General features: G+C 47.5%; 1 protein-coding gene across 1 annotated transcript in view; it reads right to left on the reverse strand.

The window, feature by feature from the left end:
• Positions 1-12,748, reverse strand: part of VAT1L (vesicle amine transport 1 like) — a 148,784-nt gene extending 136,036 nt beyond the window's left edge. Inside the window, exon 1 of the mRNA XM_045819199.1 lies at positions 12,276-12,748. Coding sequence (XP_045675155.1) covers positions 12,276-12,505 — 230 coding nt within the window. The 5' untranslated portion in view covers positions 12,506-12,748. The remainder of the gene's footprint in view (positions 1-12,275) is intronic.
• Between the last annotated feature and the right edge of the window lie 2,159 nt (positions 12,749-14,907).

The following is a 14,907-nucleotide window of genomic DNA, read 5'->3' on the forward strand; positions in this document are numbered from 1 at the left end:
ATGAAAAGCAATTCTTTCTAATCTTAGACAAGGGATTTTTTTAAGTGGTCTGTAACTTGATGGATAAACTATTTAAAGCAGCAAGTGTGTCTGTGTTTGGAGGAAGTGGAGGGGCTGTGCAGAGTGGTGTCTGAGACCCTCAGCAGAGTTCCCTGCAGAGCTCAGTCTAGCTCGGCCGGGGGCTGCTCCGCCACATGTGAGGGGGCCCGAAAAGAACTGGAATTTACTTATGAAGAATTGTATATTTATTCTTACATGGTTAAACTTCAGTCACCTTCAGAGTACTCTCCATTTGATGAAATGCATCTATCAAGACATTTTTTCCACTGCTCAAACAGTTTTTGAACTCGTGGATTTTGATGCCTTTAAGTACTTCTGCCACTCTTTGTCTCACCTCTTCCACATCGATACAATGTTTCCCTTTGAGGACTTTTTTCATCCGGGAAACAAACGAACAAGAAAGCTGCCCAGGGTGAGATCAAGTGGATAGGGAGGGTGGGGCACAGGGGTCCTGCCATTTTTAGTCAAAAACTGCTGAACACTCAGGCAGCATGGGCAGGTGTGTTCGTAAATCACCCATCATGAAATGAGCAAACACAGTGACAAAGTCTTCAAAAAAAATTCACTGAGGCTGAACGCAGCCTCTCACAACAACGCCAGCTGGTACATGGATACAGATGTGTTCCTAGAACATTCACCCTTGGGGGAAGCCTGTACTACACAGAGCCCACCTTCCAGAAGATAATTCTATTTTCTGGGGTCCCCCCTTATATATCCTTTTGCATGAAGAGCAGATAGGCCTTCGGGGGAAAGGACAAACAAAAACTGGTCCTGAGGGAAATGTGAATTGGGGAATAGAAGCCCGGATGAAGAGGCTTACAGCCGTGCCAGAGGAAGGCTTGACTATGAACGCGGCATTCGCCTTCACTGCTCAGGCCACTCTTCAGCTCCGGGAGCTTGGGTCTAGCGGGGGCGGAACGGTGAAAGGCGGGTGTACAGGGAGTGCAGATGTAGACTCTGGAGAGAGATAGACCCTGGCTCACATCACAGCTCTTTTGTCCTTGTTAGTTGTGTGAAAGTTAGCAACGTTCCCTCATCTCTTTGCTTCTGTTTCCTCAGCTATAAAATGTTTGGCATCATAGAAATTCCCCTAAAACACTTAACCTAGTACCTGTGTCACACAGGAAGTACTCAATAAAGGTCATTATGATAATAATGATAAGTAATTAGTGCCAAAAGTGTCATTATTAACTCCAAATAGCAGGTTATTAAATGTAGGTGTCATACATTGCCTTGTAACCTGTGTTGGGTGGAAAGGGGGCCACAGCCCAAGCAAAGGGCCAGACTCCACCCGGAGTGGAGAGGAAATAGCAAAGGCGTTCATGGCTTCAGCATATAGTAGGAGCCGAACAGGGCAACAGGAGAGGGCTGGAATAATGGGGAAACCAGGAGAACCGTTTCTGAGTGCCCAGGAAACAGCCCCTAGGAAACCCTTGCAACTGTTGGGAGGTGTTGAAGGGAGGGGCTTGGGGTCCTGAGACCCACAAAGAAAGGCAGGGACAGAGTCCTGCACATACTGTTTATTTTAAAGTTGTTTCTTCCCTGATACTTTGAAATAATTATTTGTTTGCAAGTTTTACTGAGAGATAATAATTGACATCATATTAGATGAACGCGTACAACACCATGACTCAATATATGCAGGTATTGCAAAATGATCACCACAGTCAGATTTCAGTGAAACCCTGTTTTAATGTCCAGGCCGCTGGGCCCGGGGGTCCCCAGGTGTCCAGTCATATGGGAATGCTGGAGCAAGTTCTCCTGGAATAACAGTCCTCAGAACAGCAGCTCAGTGCGTTCTCTCCCAGTGCCCTGCCTCCAGCACTCAATGGGGCTCATGTTGATAAGGAGGAAAATACAGAGCATCTTGAGAAGTCAGAAACCCACACTTCCCAGCCGAGGGAAAGTCGTTATTAGAGATGAACTTGGGGTTTCAAGAGAACAGGCTGTGTTAAGGAGAGGTAAATCTCTCTGAAAACATAGCTCCTTTGGTATTAGGTTTCCCCTAAAAGACCTGCATGCAGAAAGATTTAGGCCTCTTATCAGAGAAAGCTAAGGTGACAGAGAGGAGCAGGAAGCCACACTGGCTTGGAATGGCCATTGTTTCTATTGAGAAAGCTGTATTTGCCCTGGCTGGTGTGGCTCAGTGGGTTGGGCATTGTCCTGCAAACTGAAAGGTCACAGGTTGGATTCCTGGTCAGGGCACATGCCAGGATTGCAGGCCAGATCTCCAGTTGGGGGCTGGAGAGAGACAACTGATTGCATATCTACATTTCTCTTCCTCTCCTTCTCCCCCCTCCTCCCTCTCTAAAAATAAATAAATAAATAAAGTCTTTTTGAAAAAGAAAGAAATCTGTATTTACAAGTGAAATGGCAACATGCAGAAAAGGACACCTAATGTTATGGGGAATGTTGATAATATATTCACTCATCCTCAAAAAATGTATGGGGTGCCTACCTTAACCAAGCACCAGGTTTGGCATTCATCGGCTAAACGTTAATGGAGAGAGTTGCTGACATTTCCAAAAATGGAGGAAGGTAAAGGGGGCGTAAGTGGGGCCGAGTGGAGATTTGACTGGGGGTGGTGGACCCACAATACAGTGTACGTAGAATTGTGAACCTGAAACCTTTATAATTCTGTTAGGCAGTGTGACCCAAATAAATTCCATATGATGGGGGCAGGGGGAGAAACCTGCCACAGCTTTCATATAAAAGGATGGGCAAGTGAGCATTTTTCTATAGTGTGAGGGACTGTCTACATGCTCCCAGTGTGCTTAACTACCCTCTGCAACTGGAAAAAAAGACAATGGGCTTCAAAGTTGAAAATATTACATATATTATTTAATATGACTCAATAACTTTGTGCTGAAATAAGTATGGTCCCAGGATAGACAATGGAGCTGCCTTCTCCAGTCCCCTCTCTGATGCTTCACTTTTTCTGATAAAGTGAAGAGTCTCTTACCCCCACAATGGCTACCATTTTGATCAGTCCACTGTGTTTCTTCCTGTTGTCTTCTGGTAACTGTCCTCCATTCCTTTTGGAGGACAGTTACCAGAACTGTCCAGCCCAACACACACAGACACATACACACACACACACACACACACACACACACACACACACTCTTCATGTGTTCCTGGTGGGACTATCAATCATGATGCCCCATTCTTCCAGGTCAGGGTAGGAGGGCATGTGACACACAAGTGGCCAATCTCTCTCTCTCTCTCTCTCTCTCTCTATCTATCTATCTATCTTTATCTCTATCTCTCTATCTCTATCTCTATCTCATCTCTTGGGCCAGAGAGAGAGAGGGAGATATCCAGGGGGCTGGTATGTGATTCACAAAGGGTCAATCAGCTTCCTTCCTTGTTATATAAAAATTGGGAGAAAAAGGTTCTCTATGCACTGAGTCTTGCTAAACCTGCACCAGGCAGCTGGAGCCAAAGGCTACCATCTTTTCTACTCCCAAGAAAGAAGTTCATTGCAGTAGGGGCACCTGAAGCTAACTCACAAGGAGAGAGGTGATAAAAGATGGGAGGGAAAGTAAGCAGAGAGCCAAGAAGTCCAGGAACAAATCCATCACGGTGGTCAGCATGGCCAAAATAAAGAAAAAAAGAAGTGAGGGCAGAAGGAATTGGTCTTCCTTCTGAAGATCTCTAAGCTTGGCCTGTTTCTGGCATACAGTAGGAGCACGATGCATTTGTGCTTCATTCCTCTCTTGTTTTTCTCAGGAATTCACTTGACTCTTCTTGTGTATGTCACAGCATAGTGGCCCATCTGATCTGGACCACATTTGATGTTAGGGTCTCATACCCCTTGGGGGAGATACAGAGGGACTCCATACAGAAAGCTTTATGAACTACAGAGGAACTTTCTAGTGTCCTATTTCTTTGCACCTCCTCTCCACCATTCACAAATAGTAAACATATACTATGTGACGAAAGACTTCATTCATTCAACCAATATTAAATGTGCCAACATCATTGCTAAGTACTTCAGATGCACTGTATTTTATTATCACACAAAACATCTTCCCCTAGGTGTTGTTATACCCATATCACAGATGACAAGAAAAGTGAAGCTTCAAAAGATGAAATCCTTTTCCTAGGATTATACAAGTTGCTAAAACTATCAGATCCAAGATTTGAATCCAGGTCTATTCCACTCCCAACATTAACTATCTTATAACAAAAAAGCACACTGCCTTCCATCCAGTTTGAGTGTATAGTCAGTTCCCATCCAAGAGATTTATGGTAATCATTTCTCTCACAGAAGAGAAGTGCTCTGCAGGAGGCTCTGGGGACTATATCCTCTGAGAGAAGCCAGGAGTGAGAGGACCCAGCGCTTTATTGCCAGGGGCGTCTGTGGCTCCAGAACAATGCTGGAGATGAGGCTTGGCTAAGGGGTCAGAGGTCACCCACGGAAGGAGATTGGGATCAAAAGCTCACTGCATGCTCTCATGAAGAAAATATCACAAACATGAATCAGCCCCTCTCACCGGAGCATCTATTTTGTCTCTTGGGCCTTCAGACATTAAATTTACTCATTATAATGCCATGGCTCCAACTGATTTTCTGGGTGAAATCACACACAGAGGAATCAAACTAATTTGAGATTACATGCCCACTGCCCTTTCCTATGAAGAGTTTCTTCTTGTTTCTAATTAAACTTTTTCTTCTATGACAAATACCAAGATGCCAAAAAAGATCCCTATTAAGAATGAGAAGTGCCAGGAGCTTGGGATTATGGGGTGCTATTTCCCCATGCCTGGGTGAGCTCTGTTGTCAGTGTTGAGTGTCAGCGATGTGCCAAAAGGTCATGGATTTTGGTTCCTTTAAGTGAGAGTAAACCAAACTCCAGAGGCTGGGCTGTCTGTGCACACCTGGTTACCAGAGAAATCTCTGCCACCACTCATGGGTCACTGGTGTAAAGGCAGCAGTAGGTTGTTGGGAACCTCCCTGCCTGGTTTCAGAACCTGTAATCCCCCCAAGGCTAAGGCTAAGGGAGCAACCTTCAGACCATAAGACACTAAGGAGACAAAGCTTATCTCCCTGGCAGGAGCACTGCTTCTGCTCCTTTTACTTCATCCATAACTGGCCCCCAATGCTTGGTCAGTTAGCCAATGATGAGTAAGATTCCCCAAAGGGGGGAATGACCTAAGACAGGCACAATCACGTGGGATGCCCCCAGGGAAGTACTTGGGGGGGCTACAGCAAAAGGGGGTGATGGACCCTCACCCCTCGGCTTTGACATAGCCTGAGTCCTCATTCTGTCTGCAAGAAGTCTCCTAATCTCTTGGCTGCCTTACTTCCCCTGCCTGACTTAAGCCTGAAACAATGACAGAGGGTGGTGTCGCACTGTGCTGGAAAGGGCAGGTTCCCCTGGGCACTCAGGTCTAAGAAAGAATATGTAAAATCCTGTGAAACCTGCTTTGTTTAGAATGCTCTCAATTAAATGATAAGGATCCAAGCAAGAAGTGAGTTTGTTCCTCAGAGTATTACAGCTCTTTAGCTATGTGACCCTGACTCAAAATAGCCCCTCAGAGTTCTTTGTTATCTATTGTTTGATCCTTACTGCCTTGCAATGATTAATGAGCTTTATCTGTATTCCTATGCAAATGAACCCAATAAAAGCCCATTGAGGAAAAGGCTCTTGGTCCTTCTCCTCTGAGAGATCAGCCACCTTTCCTCACCAAGATGATCATGTCTTGGTAGACTTATTCTCATCCATGGTGGCCAGGGAGGGGGGCAGGCTCTGCAGATGGAGCCCCCCCACAGTAGGTCACTTCAAATCCATTCCCAACCCTGGGAATACGATTCAAAAGCCAGCACCCTGTGTAGTTTGGTGAGAGGACAAGGAACAAATGGATGGCATCAAGCCCTCATTGTCTTTTATAGCCTGAGTGACTTAGGAAAGAAAATAATCCTTACTGAGCACCCACTGTATGCAATGAATAGTCAGGACTTTCCTGGACTCTCAGCTAGTCTTCATAACAACACCGACAAGTGGGTATTATTACCAAGGTGATGCGGGGCAAGTAGAAAGTACTGTTTGCTTATGATCACACAGGCACCAGGCAGAGCCAGGGTCTGCACTGGGACCTGTTGAAGCTTCTCACTACCTGCACTTCACCTGAGTCCCAGTGTCCTCTCTTTGGAAGTGAGGGTAGTAACCTCATGGACTCGTGGGGCTCAGATGAAACGTGGGTGAGAATATCAGGCTTTGTTCCTGCAGAGACACTGCAAGTGGAGGGCAGGGTGAGCCTCATCGTCAGTTGTCATTCCCACTGCCCACCGCCCACCACGAGCTACCTGCCTGCGGTCTCTGACGAGTGCCTGCACAGTTAAGATCAGCCTGCTGTTTTCGAGAGTCTACTCTGCGTCAGATCTTCTATACTTCCCTTTTCTATGGACTGGAAGAATCACTCATTCTGGGCATCCTTTTTTCTTAGAATTGTGGGAGACAAGAAGTCCATTCCATTATTGGTTAAAGAGGAGGAATCGTCATCATCCCCAGCCCTCACCATTGAGGACAGAGTCAATGGGAATATGCAAACTTCAGTGAGTAAGAAGGAACCCTGAGGTAGCATCTCCATCTTCCCATCACCAAATGAGGGGGCTCAGTGCGACTCAATACAGTCATCCCTTCCTGTCAAATCCTGACATCTTCATCCAACACAGAGTGGTTCAGAACACTTTCTCCCAATCTCTGTGCCAGAGTGGTTCCAGGCTTGAGTATTGAACACACTCCAAGCAATTTCTCAGTTTTACAAACACCTGTGCCATTCAACCTCATGTACTTCATTTGCTTGTTTGATAAACACAGGGAAGATCATATTGGTCACATTTCCTTGGATTGACCTTATCAGTGACAGTCTAATGCTGCATTACTTGGGGACTTCCTGCATTCAGGCTGTCAGTGTAGCGGTAGCTCACCTGAGGCAAAGGAGGCAAAGAAAGGAACTCGGATGCCTTGAGTGGACCCAAGGAGTGGTGACTGTATGTAATTAGCACCGGTATTCTGGGTCAACAGCCATAGCAATCTGATCCTAGGTGGATCCCCAAAACATCTCATACCTCAGAAATGGAGGGAGGGAACGTGGATGTGGTACAGAAACACATTTTTTTTTTGAGGGGGCAATATGCACTGCACAGTTTTGAGTCTTAGTAGTTGCACTTCAAATCAGCCACATGCACTGATGGTTCTCTCTATCCCTGATTCCAGCCTTGTGTCTCTCTGTCTGTCTGTGTTCTCTTGGTCTCTCACTGTCTCTGTTCTCTCTCTCTCCCCCTCCCTCCCTCCCCCGCCCATGCCTTTGTCACTGTGTCTCTCCGATTTTCCAACTCCCAAATGTAAACAGTCCAGGAGCAAGGCAGAACTTGGATTTTTACACCGCTTTTCCACTTAGCGGTTTGCGATCCTGACACGTCTCTGACGGGCAGTTTCCCCATCTTTAACATGGAGGTAGTAATACCAATCTTGCTGAGTTGCTATTAGAATAAAATGAAACAAAGAATATATATTAGGCTACTCAGTTCCTGGCTCATAACAAGGGTTCAATAAATGTTAGTTCCCTCCCACATCTCCCATGTACTTTCCCTTCATGACATATAGAATCCCATCAGTCTGTTGGCTTTCCTCTGGCGTGGCCTGCCCTCGGCCCATTTTCAGATCAGCCCATGGAGCCATGACTGGCTGGAACCATTTTTCATCCAATTGGTCTCATTCCAGCAGTTTCCTGAGGCCTCTTGCTATAAATCAGTCTGAGAAAATAAACGTCCCCAGTCCATTAGTGCCTTTCCACCCCACGCCAATCGGAGCCACAAACCAGCCAAGGCTTGTTAATGGCCACTTGAATACATTCCCATAGCCCAGCCTGGAGACCCGCAGCCTTGTGTTCTACCAGCTCCTGCCCAGCAGAAGCTCTACGGTGACCAGACTGCTGACAGCAAAGGCACTGACCTGATCCTTATCAGTTAGGGGGGACCACACACCTGGTTTACCTAGGACAATTCCAGTTTGCTCCTGTAGTCCCAGACTAATTACTTTAGTGCCCCTTTCAAAAGAGCTCCAGTTTGAATGCTAAACCATAGAGAGTGTCTATGGAAACCAAAAATAATCGTTTAAGTAATAACAGCTATCATTTATTGACCACTTGCTGTGTGCCAGGCATCGTCAGGAAGGTCCTTATGCACTGTGTCTCATTTGAACTCCATAACAACACTACAAAGAAAGGGGCTGTTTTTACCTCCATTTCACAGGATGCTGAAGTTTGGAGGAGTAAGCAACATGTCCAAGGTTAACTAGTATAGAAGGCACACTGTTCGTGCCTCACCCCGTCCCTTTCACTAGGTAATGCACCCACCCATCAGCCACCGGGAGTGTGGGCTGCTTGCTCAGAACGGTCCCCTCTCCTGCTTCCCCACTTCCAAGGGGAACTGTCCTCAGTCAAACAGAAGCCAAGTCTGCTTGTAGTTTCCATGCCCCCACTCAGGAAGTAGCCCACACCCCAAAACTAACTGAAGAAAGTGGGAAGGAGGGGAGGTGTAGAGGTACAAAAGATTTCCCCCATTGCTTCTAGGTCAGATGGACTCTGTGGTACAATTCCTGCTCCAGAATTCCTGATGGGATCCAGTGAAACCACATCCTTACTTAGCCTCTCTCCCTGCCCTATCCCACTTCTCTTGCTCCCATTCTCCTGAAAGCATCCTCAATCAACCGCTTAGAAAAAACATCCCTGTCTCAGGCTCTGCTGCCAGGGACCAGACCTAAGACATCCAGTTAGCAAGTGGCAGAGCTGTGACTCATGTCTAGGAAGGTCTCACTCTTAATCACTAAGAAGCCGTGACATGATATTGCCTGATTATACACATGATTAAAATGATGGCCTTCAAGTTATCAAGCTGCCAAGAACCATGTCACAGTTCATGACAACAAAGATGACAACAGTCGCAACAATAGCTACTATTTACTTAATGCTAACCGTGGACCAGTCTCTTCCTTGCACCCAGTCCTCTCAACACCATGAAGTTCATCTTCATATCCCCATTTTGCAGCCAAGGAACAGAAAGCTTAGAGGAGGTAAGAGACAGGTCCACTGATGCTACACAGGTAGAAAGGGGTGGTGCCTGGGCTTCCGGCTCCACCTTTCCACAAAGGCCACCCACTGCCTCTGTGTGGCTGCCCAAACCACTTGCCGTGTAAACTGGTCAAAGAATGGTTGGTGAAATGGGTTCCCCATCAAAACTGATGTTCTTGCAACAATTTAGACAGAAAACTTTCCTGTCCCTGAGTTGGTTCTTTTTGCGTTGTATTTGACCATCCTGTCTCCATTTTAGGGGAAAAGCTGTATTACTCTGGAAACAGCCACGAGTGTTCCCTTAAGCCAGACATAAAAAGATCAAAGGAGCTGTCTTCACAGGAAAAGGGAAAGGAAGCATACATGCCAAAGGTCTGGAGAGGTAACTCACATTTCTTGTGGCTTTACCATGGGGAGAGACAACATAGAATAAAAGGAAAACAACAGAGTTTTAAGGAGAGAGAGACCAGGGTTCAAGTCCTAACTCTTCTATCTGTGTGATGATGTTGTCAACTTACTCAACATCTCCAAACCTAATTTGCTCTACCATAATACCAATTTCATTAGACCATAAATGAGAGGGTGTAAATGAGGTATAGTATGTATTTCCCCTGCCTCTTCTCTTCCATTTCCATAAAATTTATAGAGAAACCAATTTGGACCTTCATTCCAGGTCTGAATACTAATTCAGGTGGACTATGCTTTATTCCCAAGCAAAAACGCATATCCTATTTGATGATAAAAGGTTTCCATTAAAAGTAGAAAGCAGATAAAGTGTTGACCTTCATCCAGGAGGCCATCCACTGATTCATAAAAACACAGAATGAGTCATCCTGGCTCCTAAGGCTAAACTTACACTCAATGGGCATCTCTGGCCAGCCTATCCCAGCCCCGTGGAGGAGGAGGGGCCTGGCAGGCAATCTTCACACATCTATTCTGATCCCCCCTCGCAAAACCGATTAACTCTGCTTCCAGCATAGTGAAATGAAAATCAATCTGGGACTTTTGCAACACTGTGTTCCAAATGCTCCTCCAGGCCTGGCTGGCTTTCTGAACAACTGGGTGGGGGTCCGCAGTGATTCCCGTGTGTGTGTGTGTGTGTGTGTGTGTGCGCGCGCGAGCGTGCATGTTTGTGCACACAGCCCCAGTGAAGAACAGGATCGTGTGTCTAGCTTTGAAAAATCAATCTCCTCACCTTCATCTTGACATTTATTATTGCAAATGCTTCAGCTCCTATCAGCATTTATGCCCTTAGCATAAGGCTAGAGAACCCAGACCCATTGGCACTTCAGGTGATGCTCTTTTCTTTAAAAAGTAGCTTCAGCGTTTTCACTTCCTGCATACAGACTCAGTCAGAGTCCTAGAGCCCTCAGTTTGGATGGAGAGTGAAAAATTTTATATATGTGTATATACACATACATAAAATATTTTTGGTTGGTGGTTAAGGAAGGTGAATTATCAGTTCCTGGTTTTAATTGTATTAGACAGACATTCTTCCATCAGCAAATGAAGAAAAGCAATGACACAAAAATCTCCCTCCAAGCACCTTTCCTCAATCCATTCATTCAGCAATAACTTATGTAGGACGTACTGTGCTGTGTACTGGGGATTTATCTGCGAAAGGAGCAGACAAGAACTCTGCCTTCAAGGATCAATCAGCTTGGTTCAGCAAGAGTTAACAAAATAGAGCTATATAGGAGCCCCAGTTTGCAAAAGCCTCTTCCCTTGCCCTGAGTTCTCCAGGGAGAGGCCCGAGAGTCCTGTTTAGAATCAAGCATGACCAGCTGCATACATGCAGACCAAGAGGAGACTGTGCCTGCTTCTCTCACTAGCTGCCTTCCAGTCTGACAAATGGAAAACCTGCCCCTGCTCTCAGAGTAGCAAGGCAGGTGAATCCCCTTTGCATGTTTCTCGCCTCTAGATATGGTCCCAGATTCTGGGTTTGGGGCTTTAACCTGGGAACCGTTGAGCTGGCTGCTGTGTTACAGAGCAGTGTCTGTTGAGGGATTTAAAACGTATAGATGGGAAGGGACAGGCCCATCTGACCGTGCTCCCGGCAAGTTTCCCTGAGGAGCTTTCCAGGCTGCTGCCTGGAGAACTCAGAGGGTTGGGTCCAGTGAACACTACAGGTGAACGCTCCTGCCTGACCTTCAGGAAATGATCCTGCAGTGAGAGCAGTCAGAGAGGCTTAAACACCTGGGGGTTGGGGTGAGGGGAGGCGGATCCCAGCTGGGTTTGGGTCTGAGAAGTGCCCCAGGAGGAGGGAGAGCAGAAAGGCACTCATATTGATGAGCTCCATCTGAGACCAGGAGCAGGAGTTCGGAGAAGATTGACCAGGTTTGGTTTTTACCCCCTCTTCAAAGAAACAGAAGATGTAGTGGGAAAGAAGAAGGGTTAGGCTTCAGCCTTGACCCCACCCCCCACCAAGCCCAGATGCTTGGTACCTGGCTCCCTGCTTCCCATTCCAAGCTACAAGGAGGAAGGAGTGCAGGAGCAGGGAGGAAGGACACCATATCCCTAGCCCTGCATCCTGTCCCCAGCCCCATCAGGGCGTCTATAGAGGTGACAACGATGATCAAATCCTGGCCATGGCACTTAGTGGTGGCAGGGTGATCTTGGGCAAATCACTCACTCTCTCTCTTTCTGAGCCCAGGTCCCCGTAACGGGGATGCTGATGGTAGTAGCTAAGGCACTGGGTCCCAGGAACTATTAAGTAAGATCGCTCACAAAAAAACTCTAAAAACGATGGCTGGTACACAGTAAGCAGACGGTTATTATTTTTTAAACCACGTTACCATTGAACCCCCTATCCTGGCAGCTGCTCCCCCGGCGCAATCTTCCAGACCCTGAGTGCTGAGCGCCACCATCCACCCGTCGCGTCCCCTTCCGAGAGCTCACAGTCCCCTCTTGTCACCCCCAGACCCGGCATGGGGAGGGTAACGGCCAACTCAGCATGCTCCCCAGCATCAGCGGCGACTGGCCGCGGGGAGGAGGTGAGACCCAGGTCGGGGCTCCGAGGTGGACCCCGCGGAGGCAGTACCCCGGTCGCGGTCCCCACCGAGGCTCTGCCACCTCCACCCCGCGAGCGCCTAGCGCGCAAAGAGAGAGAAAGCAAGAAAGGCGCGGATACTGGACCAGGCTTTGACGCGAATTTTGAGCTCGCCGTCCTGTGGCTCGGGCATGGCCTTCCTGGTGACCCGCAGCTTGTTGAGTCCCCCGAAGCCTGCCAGCACCACCGCGCGCATCTCCTGGGTGTCCCCGAGTCGGTGCGAGCCGCCGCCACTGCCCTCCGCCGGCTCCTTGCCTGCCTCCTTCTCGATCATTTGCTCAGTCTCTTCCGCCTTCTCCACGCCTTCCTTGGCCATGGCGCGCGAGGGCGCGGGACGCACGGGCTGCAGCGGCTGCGGCGCGGCGGGCTCGGAGCTCCTCTCCCGCGGGTTCCTCCTGTTGAATGTAGGATGCTCAGCTGTGCAATGGCTGCAGCCTCGGCGAGCGGCGCCGCGGTCCACAGCCTCCGCCGTAATCCTCCCAAGAGCAGCGCCAGAGCGCGCTCCCCTCCTCTCTTCCCTTCCAAAAGAAGCCTCAACTCCGGTTTCCGAACCAGTCTCCAATCAGGATCTTGAACGCAGGCCCAGAGCCAGATTTGCCCAAGATTCTTGAATAAAACACAAAGAAAGGCCGCTGTGTCCTCCGTTGTGGGCGCAGTGTTTGGTTATATACGGCGCAGGCTCGGGGCCTTGAAATGGACAGAGATGAATGTCTGGGCCTGGAGGATGTCTCACCGCAACGTAGTTGCCTCCTCGCCCACCAATCTGCGGGAGCGGATAGGATAGACGGGAAATTGGGCTGTTTCCCAAATCGCGGTTCCTGGCTGGAAGGACGCAGAGGTTCGGGAAGCGGGAGGCCAGAGATACAGCTCACGGATCTGAAAGTCCAAACCCAGAGTCGTTTAGCTGGGGGCATCACTAGGAAAGTCATGTTTAAGACGGCTAATTCTCAGCATCCGCATCACTTCAGGCCATTATAAACTGGGTTCTCTGCATTTCCCAACAGTCTCTCTCTCTCTCTCTCTCTCTCTCTCTCTCTCTCTCTCTCTCTCTCTTTCCCCCCACCTTTCTCTTCCCCCCACCCCCTCTCCCTCCACACATATAACTGGCTTTATGCTTTATTTTTTTTGTTACAGAGCAATTTGAAGAAGAGCTTGTAGACAAACTTCTATTTTCAAGATAAAAAGTTGGGGGTTGCCATGCTCCAGTTTAAAAAGACCTCGCTGAGAAATGGTAGGTGTATGATCTAGTCACTGTGCAGACGCTGCCAGTCTTTTATATGATTTCCTGATAATGTCTGTTTCCTTTTCCCAACTGTGATCTTCATGCATTTTCTGCTTTTTCTCCAGCATGGTTTCCCCAGGACTTTGCACATGGTTGGTTTATAGTAGAAAATGCTCAGAAAATGCTTGTTGAACGAATGAATGCATGAGTCAGTGAGCTCAGATGTTATGGTGGGAGCCCAGAGGAGGGAACTGTTGACTTGCCCGGGGAACTGGAGAAGTCTTCCTGGAGGAGGGGGCATTTTGAGCCAGGCCGTGCAAATGAGGCTGGTTCTTCAGACAGGGAAAATCACATGTACATTCAAACACATCAAAAGGTTTTGAATGTAAATAATATCTCTAAAAGGTGACTAGCGAAAGGGCTTTGAGACAACACTGGCATTTTCTGTGTGGGCTGAGCATCAGCTGTGTTTAGCAATCACTGGAAATGAGGCTGAAAGGTTGCTTGGAACCAGCTTTCGAGGGTTTTTACATACCATGTTATAAAATTTATCACATAATTGGGAAGGCAATGAAACCACTGAAGTCTTTAAAATAGAAAAGAAAAAAAACAACAGCAAGGGAATGGTATTACAGAACTGCATTTTAGGATGGTAACTTTGGCAGTAAGTGGGTGATGAATTAGATGGCAGAGGCACTGGAAGCATGGAGATCAGTCAGAGACTACAGGGCAGAAAAAACAAATGAGAAGAGCCTTAGCCAAGGGATGGCTGTAGGGTAGAAGAGAAGGAGGTGGAGGAAAGCTGAGCAGACAAGGTTTGGTTAGCAAACGGAACAGTTTACAGTAAGCCGGGCACTTCTCAAGCCTTTCACCTCATGGCACACAGAAACTAATTACTAAAATTCTGTGGCACCGAATTTAAAACATTTTTTTTGCTGATCTGACAAAAATAGGTATAATTTTGACTCATTCACACAGGGTAGTTATTGTTGCATTGGCTCTTGGCACTTTTAATTTGATGCTCTAAGGGAAAAGGAGCCAGTGCCCCTGACCAAGTAGTCAGGTATTGCACATTTGAAAAGCGTCTGCAGCACACCGGTGTGCCACAGCCCACGGGCTGAAAACTGCTGCTGTAAGCCCACTGTCCAGATGACTGAGCCTGCTTACAGTGTGAGTATAGTGTTTAGGTTGGACTTCATCCTGAAACAAGGTTTTGAGTGCCAGTGGTGTGATTTGGAGGTGCTCCCAGGAAGCTCCCATCAGGAAGTAAGAAAGTGAGACTAGAAAGTGATAAAAGCCAATGCAGGTGCACTAATGGGCAGGCTTCCGCAGGGGCAAATGGGGCTCAGTCCCACAGGAGACCCTCGGGCGGCAGCGTGGAACAAAGCTCAGACTTGTCCTGATTACGGAATAAGGAAATGGACATTTATTGCTAAATTTTCTGCATGATGTCTAAGGTCTGTTCCTGAAAGTGTTAACTCCCTGGCACTTTCTTC

This window comes from Phyllostomus hastatus, unplaced genomic scaffold, assembly GCF_019186645.2.
Source record: "Phyllostomus hastatus isolate PE091 unplaced genomic scaffold, TTU_PhHast_1.1 phas_scaffold_345, whole genome shotgun sequence".
NCBI lineage: Eukaryota > Metazoa > Chordata > Mammalia > Chiroptera > Phyllostomidae > Phyllostomus > Phyllostomus hastatus.